We start from the raw sequence: 15,602 nt of genomic DNA, 5'->3' as shown, positions 1-15,602 counted from the left end.
ATCCCAATGGCACGCATCCGATCCGATTGGAAACACAAGTGTCGTGTTTTTTGGAAACGGAGATGTTAATATAAGAATAAAAGGAAAATTATGGACATTATTCGTGGGTCAAAGAGGAAAAACGGGAAAGTCCCCCCCAAAAACCTCACATACTTGGCCTTGTCTATCTCAGACAGAAAACAATCACAAGAGGTTGTACAAAGTGTACACAGAATATCTGGTAAAAGTAGACACGCTAGTGTTCTCAATTTGCCGCTTCTCACCCAAATTCATGTGTTTGTTGAGCATTTGAACAAGATAATTTTGGTCTACAGATACATTAGTATAAAAGAAATGCCTCTCCGAAGGCGTCTTCGAAGGTCTGGTTGAAGTGTATCCGACAAATAGCAAGTAGCAAAGTTATTACGTTACTTAATTGAATGAATTAGAGGAGTGTAATAGGAAGTTAAGTAAAACGATAGAGATAAAGAAAATAGGTAGGAGTATGGCGGGGAAGGCTAGCTAGGATAGCGAAGTATAATATGTAGAAAATTAGTGAGATCTGAAAAGGGAATGTACACAAGAAACGGACATAACGAACAGATTGGGCTATAGTGTAATATGTCTCAGTAACAAGTATTAGAAACAGTGTGTGTTGATATAAGTGAACTGGAAACCAAAAACAGAGTCGTAAAAGTGTCAGTTTTGAATGATCTGAATTAGGTTGTTAGGTTTTAAAGATGGGAGTACTGATCAATTTAAATGGGGTCGAAAGTTAAATTGTAAGAGCGTCTACAAAAGGTATATCTGTAACTAATGTAATTGTGGCACCGGATACAAAATTGTGAGGTCCACATTACAGGATGTAAATGTTGACATAAAATAAATATCATATATCATGTTATTAAGTTACTTGAGGCAAACTGTTGTAGATGTAGGACGATGTATCATATAAAGCAGGCGATCAGATAACTTTGGGATGACGATGTTGTTGCATCCGCCTTACAGCCCCGATGTGGAATATGAAGATTATCATTGCTTGGTAAACTAGACGACACCTTCGCAGAACGAAGTTTGAAGATGGTGACTGCCTTCCTTCCTTAGATAATGGTTAAGAATAGCAAGTCGAAAGATTCATGTTGAAGGCATAAAATAATGCCCTGGCCCTAGACATTATTGAAATATATGGAGACTGTGTCAAAACATGACGTTTTTTCTTAAGGTGTTGGCAACACTGTCAAAAATAGCAATTCTATAAAATTACAAGTGCCTGTAAAATAAATTAGTGCATTTATTATAAGTTGACACTTGAAGGAATCTTACCTTTCGTTAAAGTGTCAAAATTGTCATACATTCAGGACTACTAAATAGTGTATATATATATATATATATATATACAGGGTGTTTAAAAAATATGGGACATAATTTCAGGTATGTATTTCCCACATGTAGACAATCAAAATAGTTTATTACAACGTGTGTCCGGAAATGCTTCATTTCCGAGTTATGGCCTTCACAACATTGAAATTCACCGGAACGTTTTTCTTTCCGTAGGTCGTTGTCATTACAGAAGATGTTCAAAATGTCCACCTCCTGCTTGGATACAGACCTCACATCGATGTCTCATTGACCTGCGAACACGATCCCAAACTCCAGGAGTATTGCGTATGTCCTCAGAACATGCAACAATTCGATTCCGAAGGGATTCCAAATCAGGCACCGTAGACGAATAAACCAAGCAATTGGGCCACCTCTACTTATCCATCGATCAGGAAACCTTCGATCCAAGTACCGGCGAGCCGTACGACTGAAGTGTGCAGGAGCGTCATCATGCAAGAAGTGAATGTGTTGACGATTGATCAGTGGAGTGTCTTCTAAAACATGAGGTATGGTGTTTTCCAGGAAGTTTGTGTACGCCTACCCCGTAAGTCTGTTTACAAGTACATGGGGTCCAACTAATCGATCACCAATGATACAGGCCCACATGTTGAGGGAGAACCGCACCTGGTGATGAGATGGAACAGTTGCACGTGGGTTTTCATACGCCCATACATGCGATTGTGGAAATTTGTTATGCCATCTCGTGTGAACTGTGCTTCATCTGTAAATAATATCAAGGCAGGAAAGTTCGAATTTACACCACACTGCTGCAAGAACCACTGACAGAACCTAACTCGTGCAGGGTAATCTGCTGGTGACAGGGCTGTACACGTTGCAAATGATAAGGATACAATTGATAGTCTACTCTTTCAACAGTCTCCAGGCAGTCGTATAAGGAACATTGACTTGCAACGCTACCCTTCGTGTGCTGATAGAAGGAGTCATGTTCACAGTCTCCAGAATCTCCTCCTGTACTTCTGGAGTTGTAGATCTTGGTCGTCCCCTTCCAAAACCAGGAGAGTTAAATTTTCCATACTCGCACAGGCGGTAATGGAGACATACAAATGTCTTCCGATCTGGATATTGTCGCTGTGGGTACCTCTCCTGGTACAAACGACGAGCCAGCGCAGCATTGCCGTCCGCCTTACCGTACATGAAGTGTATCTCTGCCAGCTCTTGATTTGAATACATGTCGCATAGTCTAATGCCTACACAACACCGAATGTAACCTTCGCCTCGGAATGAACTGTCAGAGTGCCCTCTTAATGTCTCCTTTGACGGCAAGGACCTGCGGAAAGAAAAACGTTCCGGTGAATTTCAATGTTGTGAAGACCATAACTCGGAAATAAAGCATTTCCGGACACATGTTGTAATGAACTATTTTGATTGTCTACATGTGGGAAATACATACCTGAAATTATGCCACGTATTTTTGAAACGTCCTGTATATGTGTGTGTGTGTGTATATATATATATATATATATATATATATTAATAAGAAGATATATTCAATCAACGATCTTAAGGTGGTTTATCAGATAATTTCCTGAACAGTATACTGTTTTTTTTTTTTTTTTTTTTTTTTTTTTTGTTATTAGGAAGGAAATTTGTGAGAATTATGGCCGGTTTCACCAAGCTTCTTAAATCAGCACAAACGACTTATCAACAAACGGATCGTTTAATTTTAACGAGATCTTTAAAAGTTGACTGTTTCACCTAGTCTCATTTCTTTAAAATTAACATGCGTTTACTAACGTGGGAATTTTGTACTTGGATCTTGCATGTTTTATTTCTCATACGACCATGGCTTCGAAATCGCGAATTTCATTGGTTACATATGATAACAGCTGACTTTGTTTGGCATGGCATGAGGAAACAATCATAGGCAAACGGATTAGAGGCAGTAAGAACGAGTGGAACATGCACACAATCTATCGTTGTTAATGACTACAGAAAATTTAGCTGTAGGACTATTATAAAAAAATGAATGAATTGTGGTTGTAATGTTGATAATACGTCTGATACTTTATTTACATATCTAGACAACACAGTTTTTGACACTCCGTTCATATCACCTAGGGCTATTTCAAAACTTTCCTTAACATTATCTTAAAGCGAGAAGAATCTGTTGAAGAGGCGTTAAGTGGATGATTCCTATCTGTCGTATTCTAACCTATATTCAGTTTCTTCTAGAATTATTCTTACTACTTATTTCCTTAATGTGTAGCTTTCGTGGAATTCTTTATCACTTAAATCTTCAAAATTATTATTCCGAGTGTTATTACAATATATAAATGCGCCATTATGTTGAAGTTCTAAATAAAGAATTTAAGCATCGAATACGTCCGCCATTTTGTTGATTTTTGAACGTATCGTTACTGTTTTAACGCGATGAATAGGTACTAAAAATTAATGAGTTTAAAGATGCGTTAGCAATAATGATACTTGGTGAAACACAAAAACTGACTAACGTGTCATTAAATTATTTAACGAGACGTTATAATGATAACGAAGGTTGGCGAAACTAGCCATGAGTATGACAGGAGTAATTGTATGTTTTAGTTCGATTAGCTTGCTTCATTTTATTCAACCACACCATTAATAATAAATAATTTAAAAATTATTTTCCCTCTAAATATATATATATATATATTTTCACTTTCATCTTCATTCAATTGTATACCCAGTAAGATAACCAGAAGAGAGTACTTAATAAAAAGGCACAACAACAGAATACATTTAATTTAACTGTATAATTGTAGTTAATTAACACTGGTGTATTTATTGCTTTATTTATCAACTGTACAGTACTCTATATAAGTACAGACAATAGATTCATTCAACTGAATTATACAACTTTTATTTTTGTCATATTATCTCTGAATTAGCTAGACACAGAAGTTTAAATAAGCACATAATTTTATTTCTCTCACACTGCAATAGACATTACAAAATGCATCTTACACCTACATCTCACGAACACTCATTCCTATAAAAATGCATTCTCATATACTTAGTAAATATGTGTGGAACTATAGGAATTGTGGGGAAACAATTATCTGTAATATTATTAACTTTAATAATTATTTATATCCAAAAAAGCGAAAAAATAGTAACGGGATATACAGTAGTGCAGAAATAACATAATTATAAAATAATTATGAAATGAACACATAGAAGTTTTGTAACACAAACAGAAATCAATTTGTATTGGTCATCGTGTCGATAATTCCATTTTCATCATATTATCTACAACTACTTAAAGAAGACGTGAAGAATTGCAACTACAATTACCATTTCATCTTCTCTAAGATTAGTATTTTGTATAGTTTAGAAAAAATGTTAAATAAAAGAATATACAGTAAAATCCCTCGTATCTGGCACCCAAATAACCGGCAATACCAAAACAACGGCACTTTTGGCTAGGCCAAAACAAAACCGTCATTCATGCGAAAGAGGAGAATCTGACGAAGATGTGAATGGTTTTCGTAGATCGCACATGCTACATATTGTGTTTACTCTTTACACTGTTCACGCGTGAAAACATAGACAAAAATCCGTTATGTCCCTGGAATAGAGTACAGCAAACCTTGCAAACAATGCGCAGAGACGATATCTTTCAATTTAACACTTGAACTCGCCCATTTCGAAGGGGTGTAGGATGAGTCTAAATACGAAAGTATGAAATTCTATGTTCCTACAGCGCGCAGAAATTTCATTCAAGTGATGGATAGTATCATAGCTATTACCGTTAAGCGCTGCTGTTGCACAATGGATTCCGTGAAACGCAAGCGAAATGTTCTTACGTTCAAATCATCGAGCGCTACTTCAGTTGCGACGTTGGCTACACTGCTGTTCACGTCACATGACTCACATGACCTCCATTTAAAATTGTCATAAGCTGACGAAAGCTTTTAGTATTTATTTTACGCTATTATGTATCACTGTTTTACAATAGGCCTAATTATGAACTGATGAATGTACATTACCGTATTCAGTACTAAAAATAAATATTGTACATATATCAAAATTTTATTTTTAATTATCTGTATTAAAATTACTACATTTCAACATGGAAAAAAATGTTTGTGCAGTACAGTGTGTCTTTACATAACCTATAAATGTCTTTTCCAATTATCCGGCAAAATCACTTATTCGGTACTGGCTTTGTCCCACAGTTGCCGGATACGAGGAATTCTACTGTATTTAATTTGTAATCTTATTGGGTCCGAATAGAATATATACATCTTAAACTCGAAAAATACTAAGTAATTGGATTTGACACGTTGTGAGAATCTATAAAATAAGAATGCTATTTCTGCACGACACTAAATATAATACTTCGTGACTATAAAATTTAAATTATAAATTGAACACAGTATCTAGTAGAAAACAATATTCACAGGTACTTAATATGGTAACATAAAGTATTATAAGAAATACATACTAATTGTTAACTAATTTTATAATACAATAATATTTGAATACTGTTTCCTAGTTTTTGTTTAGATTGTACAAAGGTTCAAAATGTAATGTCATAAACCCTTAATATTAGCATTGATTACTTTCTCCTAACGAATGGGCTGGTCCCACAAAGCATGTGGAGAAACGAAGTACAAAAACATGAAATAATACAATTCTAATTAATTACACAGGCTGGTCTTTCAAGAAACCTATTACTATCGAAGAGATGCATTCTCCTGCAATCGCAGTCTGCGCTAACAGCATTCAAAAATACCCACAGTCGTAAATAAAATATATTAGAATAGACCTATGTGTCGTTGACACGCTTACTTATGTCACGATTTTATAAAAATTATACTCAAAGTGCATAAAAATAATGAATGTTCCATTTCATGCATTGTAAATAATTTGCTAATAACAGTTTATTTTAATGAAGTGTGTACATTTTAAGTGTAGCAGTTTTATGTTAGTTACTATGTGCAACATAAATATATGTGGTCCACACCTGTGGAGTAACGGTCAGCGCGTCTGGCCGCGAAACCACGTGGCCCGGTTTCGAATCCCGGTCAGGGCAAGTTACTTGATTGAGGTTTTTTCCGGGGTTTTCCCTCAACCCAATACGAGCAAATCCTGGGTAACTTTCGGTGCTGGACCCCGGACTCATGTCACCGGCATTATCACCTTCATTTCATTCAGACGCTAAATAACCGAGATGTTGATACAGCGTCGTAAAATAATCCAATATAAATATATATGTGAGACATTTGCATTGGATCTCTTATTTTCTTGGTAACCAATATTCCTTCCAATTCATGTTTCATTGTGACATATATTGCCTTACACATGAAAGATAATAAAGATAGAAATATTTGAAATATAATAAATGTTTGTACAGATATAGATAGAATAATAATTGAACATTTGATTCAGGAATTATTCAATTTCAAACTGCGAAAGGGACTGAATATAGAACGAAATATAAAGAAAATTGTAGGTACGGATTCAAATATAATTGAGGGAGTCCGGTTCAAAACCTGTCTAATGCAGTTTTTTATGAAATTGAGTTACATACCAAATCATGTATTCTGGGACATGTATGTTTTAAAGTCGTTAGAGACGTACGTGTTTTCGCTTAGAAATGTAACAGCGTTTGTAGACTGCAGCAAGTTTTTCTACACTGTTATTAATCGATGAAGAAAAGATATTCTGCTCTAAATGAAGCAAGCACAGTATATTTATTTATTTATTTATTTATTTATTTATTTATTAGATAGACAGATAAATGGATACATAGACTTTATTGTCAGAGGCATATATGCATAGATATAGTTAATATTATTTTTATTTATTTATTTATTTATTTATTTAAATGATCTATTTATTAACTAATTCATTTATTATATACAAAATAAAATAAGGAAAAATTTAAGAAACTCGTTATTCCATATTTCAACATAACAACAATAGCTGCTACCTGTAAAAATGAATTACCGATACGGTCCTTTAGTGTTAAAAATACTACTGTTTTATGCAACACTGTATGCCAGTTAACCACAGATTTTTCAGTAAAATATGCTGTTGTAAATTTAATTTATAGATTCTTCATGGCAACTCCGCTGCAAACCCTGCTTAATGTAAAATCAAAGCATCATTATCTGCTAAACTAATTGACGGATGTATTTGGGCTCTAATAGAAAAAAAATATATATATATATCCTTGCAAACTTATATAAAAAAGGAATTGGATTATTAATTGCTAATGAGATATACAATTTTCTTATTTTTTTTTTCAATATCCAAAGTTATATACCTATTAATTTGAGAAAAATTCGTTCCGGCACCGGGAATCGAACCCGGCACCTCTCAGCTCTGCACGCTGAAAGGTCCTGGGTTCGATTCCCAGTGCCGGAACGAATTTTTCTCAAATTAATAGTATAGACATGTTGACTACTAAAATAGTAGTCTTGATTATTCAATGTGAATATAAGCACATATCTAACGTTATGTATTTAGCAGGTTTTGAACGGCACCTCCACAATTCAATGAAGGACTGGAATAAAAATTTAACGTGTGAAAATGAATATAGACATCGGATAGAGGATAGCAGGATATGAGTTTGCAATTATATCTATTCCTGAAAAGATTGCACAGGAGTAATTGAAAGTAGAATCATCAATTTTGATATATTTCTGGCATTTTAATCTGTTTCTTTCTTGATGAGTAAGAAACCCTAAACTTTGTTTTTCTTCATACCTACAAGCAAATTTTCCAAACACATTCCCAGCATCTTAATTATTCTCTTGTAAATAATTCGAAGTACTAAAGGTGATTCTTCCTGCATATCTTCAATAAATATTTCAAAGTTTTCCATCTTTTCACAATAAGATCTTGGAGAAATGTATATTTTTTTGCCTAATAGTGGGTAAACCTCATGTTTTCATTAGCTTTTTATGGAATTAATTGGACTAGATAAAATAAAATGCCCATAAGTTAGAGCATTTTAACCAAGAAACTGCGCCTGGAGTATCAGCTCATACCAGATTAACTTTATTACACTGTATGCTGCTAGACCAGACTGCAATCGTTAAAAATTATATCTCTCGCTTTGTGAAGCCAAGTGTAAGGAAATATTTTCCTTTTACTTAATTAGACAAATCTTACCATACATAAGAATAGTCTATAACATACATTATTTATGAAGTAGACTTCCAAACAAATATAGTGTACATTTATTTCATAGAAATAATTCTACTTCATGTTACAAGTAGGGTATACGAACCCCGAGCAAACTTAGTTTGCTTATGCTCGTACTTAGGTCCTTCGCAATTAAAATAATACTTTCGTAAAGAGTTTAACTTATAGAGAAGAAAACAGAACTATATTCTAATTGCCATAATTCTAAGAATAAAATATATGTGAGGTAGAGTATATAACACTGAAATGTGTGATTAGTTTTTTATGTCATGGCACTAAATACTTGTAGTATGCTTTTTAAGACTTCTTCCATCGTGTATTATAAATAAATTATTTTTAACGTCATTAACAATGCAACAATTGAATCGGTTCAAATCATCCAAAGGCTTCATTCGGTGGATGGATCAAATTGCATTACATCTACCTGTTCAATGTTGTCTATACAATAATAACTTTACATAATATGTTACAAATATACAGTTTATAATAATATGAAATTACGTTAATAGGATATATGCATTGAATTATACAGAAAGTCACCCAAAAGAGCACAACAAATTATTCATAACAAAATTATAACTTCTGTTTCATTAGTGTAAATGCCACAATTGCGTTACTTTCCAATAATACTATTCGGCCCCTGGTTGTTAATAAGTTTTTTTTGATATGAAACTTAAGTTACTTAAAATGAGCTTTCATTTATGTTCCTAACTTTCGACCAAATTTCAACATAAAGAACATCGAAATATCCAGACATAACTTTATATATGATATAATTTACTTTTCCATGATCCTGAAATTCCACATAAATAACTCATCTTATCCTATGTATTAGAATAATCGAAGTCTTTTATTTGTAATAAATCTAATTTATTTAAAACTGAAAGGAATATTTTACTATCTTACAGCAAAGCAGCATTTTAAATTAGGTATGCACAGTATGTATGAAATTAGGTTGATATTGACATCAGATCTAAGAATATTCGGTTATAATAACATCAATCATAGAGTATCTATGTATATTATCAACATTTATAAAAATAAACACCTGTATTACGTTTGAAGATGAGCGAAAATTAAGATATTTTGTAAAATTAAAATATTAATTAACAATGAAATAAATGAACATGGTTTCAGATCAAGAAAATTTTATCTCAGAAACAGTTGCATTGCGTATTTAGTGAAGGGAGGAAGAAGACGAATTAAATAAATGACTTTAGTTTCAAAAGATATCTGTAACATTTTATTAGGAAATAATAAAATGTAGGGAAGTATCTGAATTTACAAACACACTACTAATTCCTTACATTACATACGTAGTAGACGTAAAATTTCACTTCTCGTTTCATAGATATCATATATGGGTTTTGAATTGAGCCCTCTAGAATCATAACTCACAATATCCAAAATATTAATTATTCTTTAATAATAATTCATAAACTTATGAAAAACAAAGGATTTTACTTGAAAGAATAATTAATATTTAGAATTATAATAGATGGCATTGTCTTTGTTTTCAATTTAGCCGCAAAGCGTTTCCAGGGTCAACGAGGAAGTAGGTCTGCATTGTGGAAATAGCTGTAAAAGAGCAATTCAAGACACAACATCTGCTAGATCTAGCCACAAGAACATCTGAGAAGCACTGGAGAGAGTCAATCCTGAAAATACCAATTCAGCCAAGAAAAAGTGCAGTCGCACTCTTCCGTCTAACAACAGGACATGATTTACTGGCGAAACACCTCTTTCGTTTTGGGATAATGGAGACACCATCCTGAAAATTGTGTAACTCTAATACAGAGATCGACCGACATCACCTTGCAATATGTCCTGGCCTACAGTCACTCACAGAAGTGAAACGCTATAGGGAATCCAGAAAGAAGATTTTTTCTGTAAAATTGTTTCTCAATGTTTGTTCACTTGTTGTTTTTATAGAAGTTTGTTGATTGTATAATCAATTTGTCAGCCATTAGACAAATAAATAAACAATAAATGGCATATTTACTGTAAAGTAATTATTGCCAAATAGCAATTAGTTTTTCTTAATTGCCAAAAAAAAAAAAAAAAAAACAAATTTTTAGATATCGTGAGTTATGATCCTAGTGGAATCAATCTTACATTCTTTCTGATACACGTAAGTTTTTCTAATTACATTGACTTTCTCCGTGAATATATACTATTATATATATTCAACTAGGAACAGAGTTTTCATTATAAACGTTGGCTAGTAAACTTTTCAAAATATATTCGTATGAATGAATCAGTTGTCACTGTCCTTTGTCTTGGAAAGAAAAGATTGATTGTACTGCGCGTACCATGTTTTAGGTACTGTCGAACCTTTACTCACAGACGTCGAGTCTTCTGACCTCCCTGTTGAAACGTGTGTCTTCCCATCATTAGTTTTCTTAACGCGTCTTACAGTACCAGTATTTGAACTGTTATCATCAGACGGAGACATCTGACTAGATGAAGTCTCTGTCGATTTCTTTGTTGGCATCTTCCGTTCTGTAGATGCCGTTTGCAACGGAGGTGTTGCTGTGGACACATCTGTACGCTGTATCGTTTTATGAACCTGTGGTTGTGTTGTTAATTCAGTGGTTGGATTTTTAACTCTAGTTGCTATCGATTCATCTTGACTTCTCAGTGACGACTGTCTACTCAATGTAAGTCCTGGAGCGGGGCCATCTGAAGAGGCACAGTGATGGAGACCTGTTGGTGTCAATGGATAATCATCCCCTGTGTTGTGAACAACTCTAGGTATCTGTTGTTTCGTCCTGCCTTGCTGTGTTGCAGAAAGATTACGTGTTACTGGAGCTGTGCTTGTTGGTTTGATAATGACTCTCGGTTCTGGTCTTTGACTATAAATCGGAGAAGAAGGAAAGTCTGAAGCTTTCAATTTCGAAATTTTCTGAGCATTATCTGGTGCTGTCAATGGATTTATTGGATTTGTGCTGTTTGGTTTTCTTCCCAAGGTCGACGACACCCTAGGAGGTGGAGGTGGTGGTACTTTCCCAGCCTGCGTTTGTGTATGGATATCTTTTTGATAGACACTTGTTGGTGTTGTAGGTTGTGAAATACTGTTTGTTGGAATAAGACCTGTCATCAGTTGTGTAGGTGGTGGTAAAGACCGTCTTTTTCCTGTATTAGATTGAACAAGTACAGAATCTTGTTCAATATCTTTGTCAAGTGATGTAACCGCATCCTGCGGTAAATCAGGTAATACTTTTGGAAAGTTTCTTCTCTGAATATTTTTCAGTGGGTCGGCATTTGTTAACTTTTCTTCTTGATTCATATTGCTGTCTCTTGATGTTACATTTATATCTTTAGGACGATTCATTGTGGGTGTACTATCTGTCCCAATTTCCTGCTTACAAATCTGGGAATTTACACAACATCCTGATTTAGGAAAAGTCCTCAATTCAGGTTTTCTCATAATAGGCAACTCGTCTTTTGAACCCATTGGTATATTACAAATTTGTTGAGTGGTGTGTTGTGAAATAGTACTGAACTGTGGCGCATTTTGAGGAATTACTTGAGTTGTATTATGAACAGGATCAGATCTTGAATGGCTATGAACAATTTGGAGACCATTATTAGGTTTCTTCAATATTGAAGGCACTACCTTTAGACTGATACTTGTAGTACTTCTTCTGAGGACAGTATCTCTTTGTGGTGAATGAGAAGGAGCTGGTGATGAAGATGATCTCGCTAAACTTTCTCTGCAAGTTTCTGATCTCTTAAGAGGGGCTTTCTTTTGCTGGAATGTGATCTCAGATGTGGAGATACATTTCTTACCTCCTAATTCCTCCATCGATTTGCTCATCTGTTCAATTGGGATCTGTTTCAATACACTAGCACTTCGAGCAGCAGGAGTAGCATCTACAGCCACTGATACTTTCTTTACTTTCGTCCTTTGCAGAGTTGTTGTAGTAGTCGGCTTTGACAAAGCTGGAGAACTTGGGTTTGTTTCACAATTCCCTGCAGGAAGTATTACAGTTGATGACTGTTTTCCTATTGATGTATGAAAACTGTTGTCTTTCTGTAGAATGGGACAATTTGTTGGTTGTTGAGCCTGGAATTTTGTACGTCTTAAAAATCTCGGAGAACATCTCTGAACAATTTCATGTGCAATCCATTCCCTTACTTTCGTGTGTGGGTCCATGGTGCTTGCACTGCATTGTCTTGACAGTCTCCACTTTTTTAAACTACTTTCACCACCGTCGTCATCGACATCCAAATTTTCAACGTTATCAATAGCTTTATCTCTGCTCCTTACAGCCTCGTACAATTCATCCCCACTATGTTGTCCCTTCTTCTTTTTCACTAAATCTCTCTTCGCCTTTGCATCTAACGTTGCTATGTTAACACATTCATCGTTAGTTGACGGTTTCTTCATGAACCCATCGTCATTATTTGTTGTTTCAACATCTTCATACCTCTTCTTCATAATTCTCTCCTGAACACGCAGTCTGTCACGTTGATAATAGAGACCCGCAAATGCGCATAAGTTTACTAAAAGCAAACACACTCCTATTACAATAACTATGCTCATTGCCATTGAGGATGAACTTCCAGTTTCCACTTCCTGTGGCTGTTCCACTGCACTCGGAGACTTTGCAGAAGGTAACCTAGAGCCAAATCCCCCGTCTACACCCAACAATACAGTAGAGGTCGCTCTAGACTTATCTCCACTGCTACTCACAATTGTACCATAAACCGGTGTCTGGGTAGCAGGGATTAGAGGAGGTCTGTACACGGTATAACCTGGCTTGGGGATATGATTGTAATATTTTGGTTTTCCTAGATAAGGATCATCTGGTGGTAAAATTTCAGGTCTCTCCATGCGACTAGCGGATTCATTCGGTGGTAGGTTTCTCAATAAATCAGGTAGGCGATTATTCCAGAAGTCCATCATCTTCTGTCGGTAGTGATGACCGATTTTTGGTGGAATTCCTTTCAACAATTGAAACAAACGCGATATAACAATATAAAAACATGAAAAGATGTTTATTAACTTAAACAAGTACCCAATATTCTACTTTATTACATTGTATTTAACTTTATGACAGTAAATATCATGTGTTATTGTAATATGTTATAATGGGATTTGTCGTGCTTCGTCAAACTCTATAATTTCTTCTTTAACACGTTACATTGTGTTATGTTAACAATGTTATATTTTTGCTCTTACGTATTGTCTTTAACACGTTACATTGTGTTATGTTAACAATGTTATATTTTTGCTCTTACGTATTGTAAATATATCAATTAAGGGTATATGAACGTGAACGACAACAAATATTATCAGAAAATGCAGGCTCTAAATTTCTTAATCTTATAAGAAAATGAACTCACAATTAGAAAAAAAAAATTACAAGGTACCACAACAAGACTTATTAGAACTTAAATATCTGGTAAAAGTATAAAAAAAGGTTACCAAAATAATATTTTTAAACCAGTTTTATCAAAGTATGAAAATAAAAAAAAACAAAAATAAATTCTGCAGTTACATCAGTTGGTAACCAGAACATTGTTGTGATCTCTCTGACATCTTTAATATTTTTCCTGCATGTAATAAACAATTATTTCTGGAAATTAAACTACTCTCACACATGTAGAGTTGTTTATTGTAATACAATTAATTTTTTATTTGTCCTATATAAAATATATTAAAATTTACATAATGTTTTGTGACCTAATTTTTCTATTTTCAAAGAAATGGGCATTATTGTAGTCTACCTTTTGCACTAATGCATGTTAAATCAGGGTACAACATTTTAGAATTCTAACTCTAATGGTTGTGGAGTTAGGAAATAATATGTGTGAAAATTTTCAAAATTTTCGAAAATTTAATTTAAAGTAAAAAGTGAATTCTAAAAAATATTATTAGAAACCCTTACTATACTTTTATCAGATATTTAAGTTCTAATAAGTCTTGTTGTGGTATCTTGTAATTTTTGTCCAATTCTGAGTTCATTTCCTTATAAAAAGTTTAGAAATTTAGAGCCTACATTTTCTGATAATACTTGTGTTTGTTCACATACATATACCCTAAATGACGTTACATCATCTGCTCCGGTACCATTCATGAAACTGGCGAAATGGTATTTGGAGATTATTCCGAGAATTCGAACTGAAATTACCTGAAATTCTTCTTACAGTTGGAGAAAACCAAAGAAAACCTTCGTCAGGTACGTGTTCTGAGGGATATTCAAACCTACGCCCCAACTTAACTTCGATGGCTGCATTATGTGGACGTATATTTTATTATATGTACTCTTATTTTGTCCATGTTGAATCTTTCGTACACTACTTTTAACACTTGAATATAAATAATTGATTAAATGGCGATCTTACTCGTATTAATTATGTAAGCCACACATGCTTACATAATTAACACGAGTAAGATCGCCATTTAATCAATTATTCTTATTTTGTATTGCCTTAAATTAAATTAATGTATCACATTTAAATATTCTTGAAATAATATATCTTATTATACGTATATGATGAAACTGCCACGCATGTGAAGATATTTATTACTGTTATTATAATTATTAGCCAACACAAATATGGATATATTTACGTATACAGAGCGATTAGTAGCGTTCGGAGCCGTCAGACCCCGCTTTGTACCTACATTAAGCTACGGCGCACGTATGCATTTGGTTTCAGAAGATAACGAATGATCCATACAGACTGTAACTATAGATCGTTCGAAGTTAAAAAAAACCATTGGGTATATAGGAGTCTTCTTAGCGGACTTCTCTTCTCTTTTTAATATAACTGAAGTAAGTCATTTACGTATTTCTAACGTACTACATAAATAACAGAAGTAAATGTATTTCATTTATTCTGTTTTTGAAATAACATAATGTAACATAACGTAACACAAAACAAAACAACATAACGCTACGCGACGCGACACGACACGACACGACATAACCTAACATTGCATAGCACAGCATCGGTTTTGCTCTGCTTCAGCACCGGTTGTGGCCTTGTAAACAGAACCACGTTTATTTCCAAAACTATTCTTAGGTCTAATTTAAAAATAATTTTCTTATCAGGAATATTTTTCATCATCC

General features: G+C 34.1%; 1 protein-coding gene across 1 annotated transcript in view; it reads right to left on the bottom strand.

The window, feature by feature from the left end:
• Window positions 1–7,055: 7,055 nt before the first annotated feature.
• The window catches only part of LOC138713609 (uncharacterized), a 625,997-nt gene continuing 617,450 nt past the window's right edge, over window positions 7,056–15,602 (bottom strand). Inside the window, exon 9 of the mRNA XM_069845830.1 lies at window positions 7,056–13,467. Within this exon, the coding sequence (XP_069701931.1) occupies window positions 10,775–13,467 (2,693 nt within the window). The 3' untranslated portion in view covers window positions 7,056–10,774. The remainder of the gene's footprint in view (window positions 13,468–15,602) is intronic.

This window comes from Periplaneta americana, chromosome 14 (assembly GCF_040183065.1).
Source record: "Periplaneta americana isolate PAMFEO1 chromosome 14, P.americana_PAMFEO1_priV1, whole genome shotgun sequence".
In the NCBI taxonomy this organism is placed as follows: Eukaryota; Metazoa; Arthropoda; class Insecta; order Blattodea; family Blattidae; genus Periplaneta; species Periplaneta americana.
The sequence above is the reverse complement of the archived record's forward strand: the minus strand, read 5'-3'. Positions and strand labels throughout refer to the sequence as shown.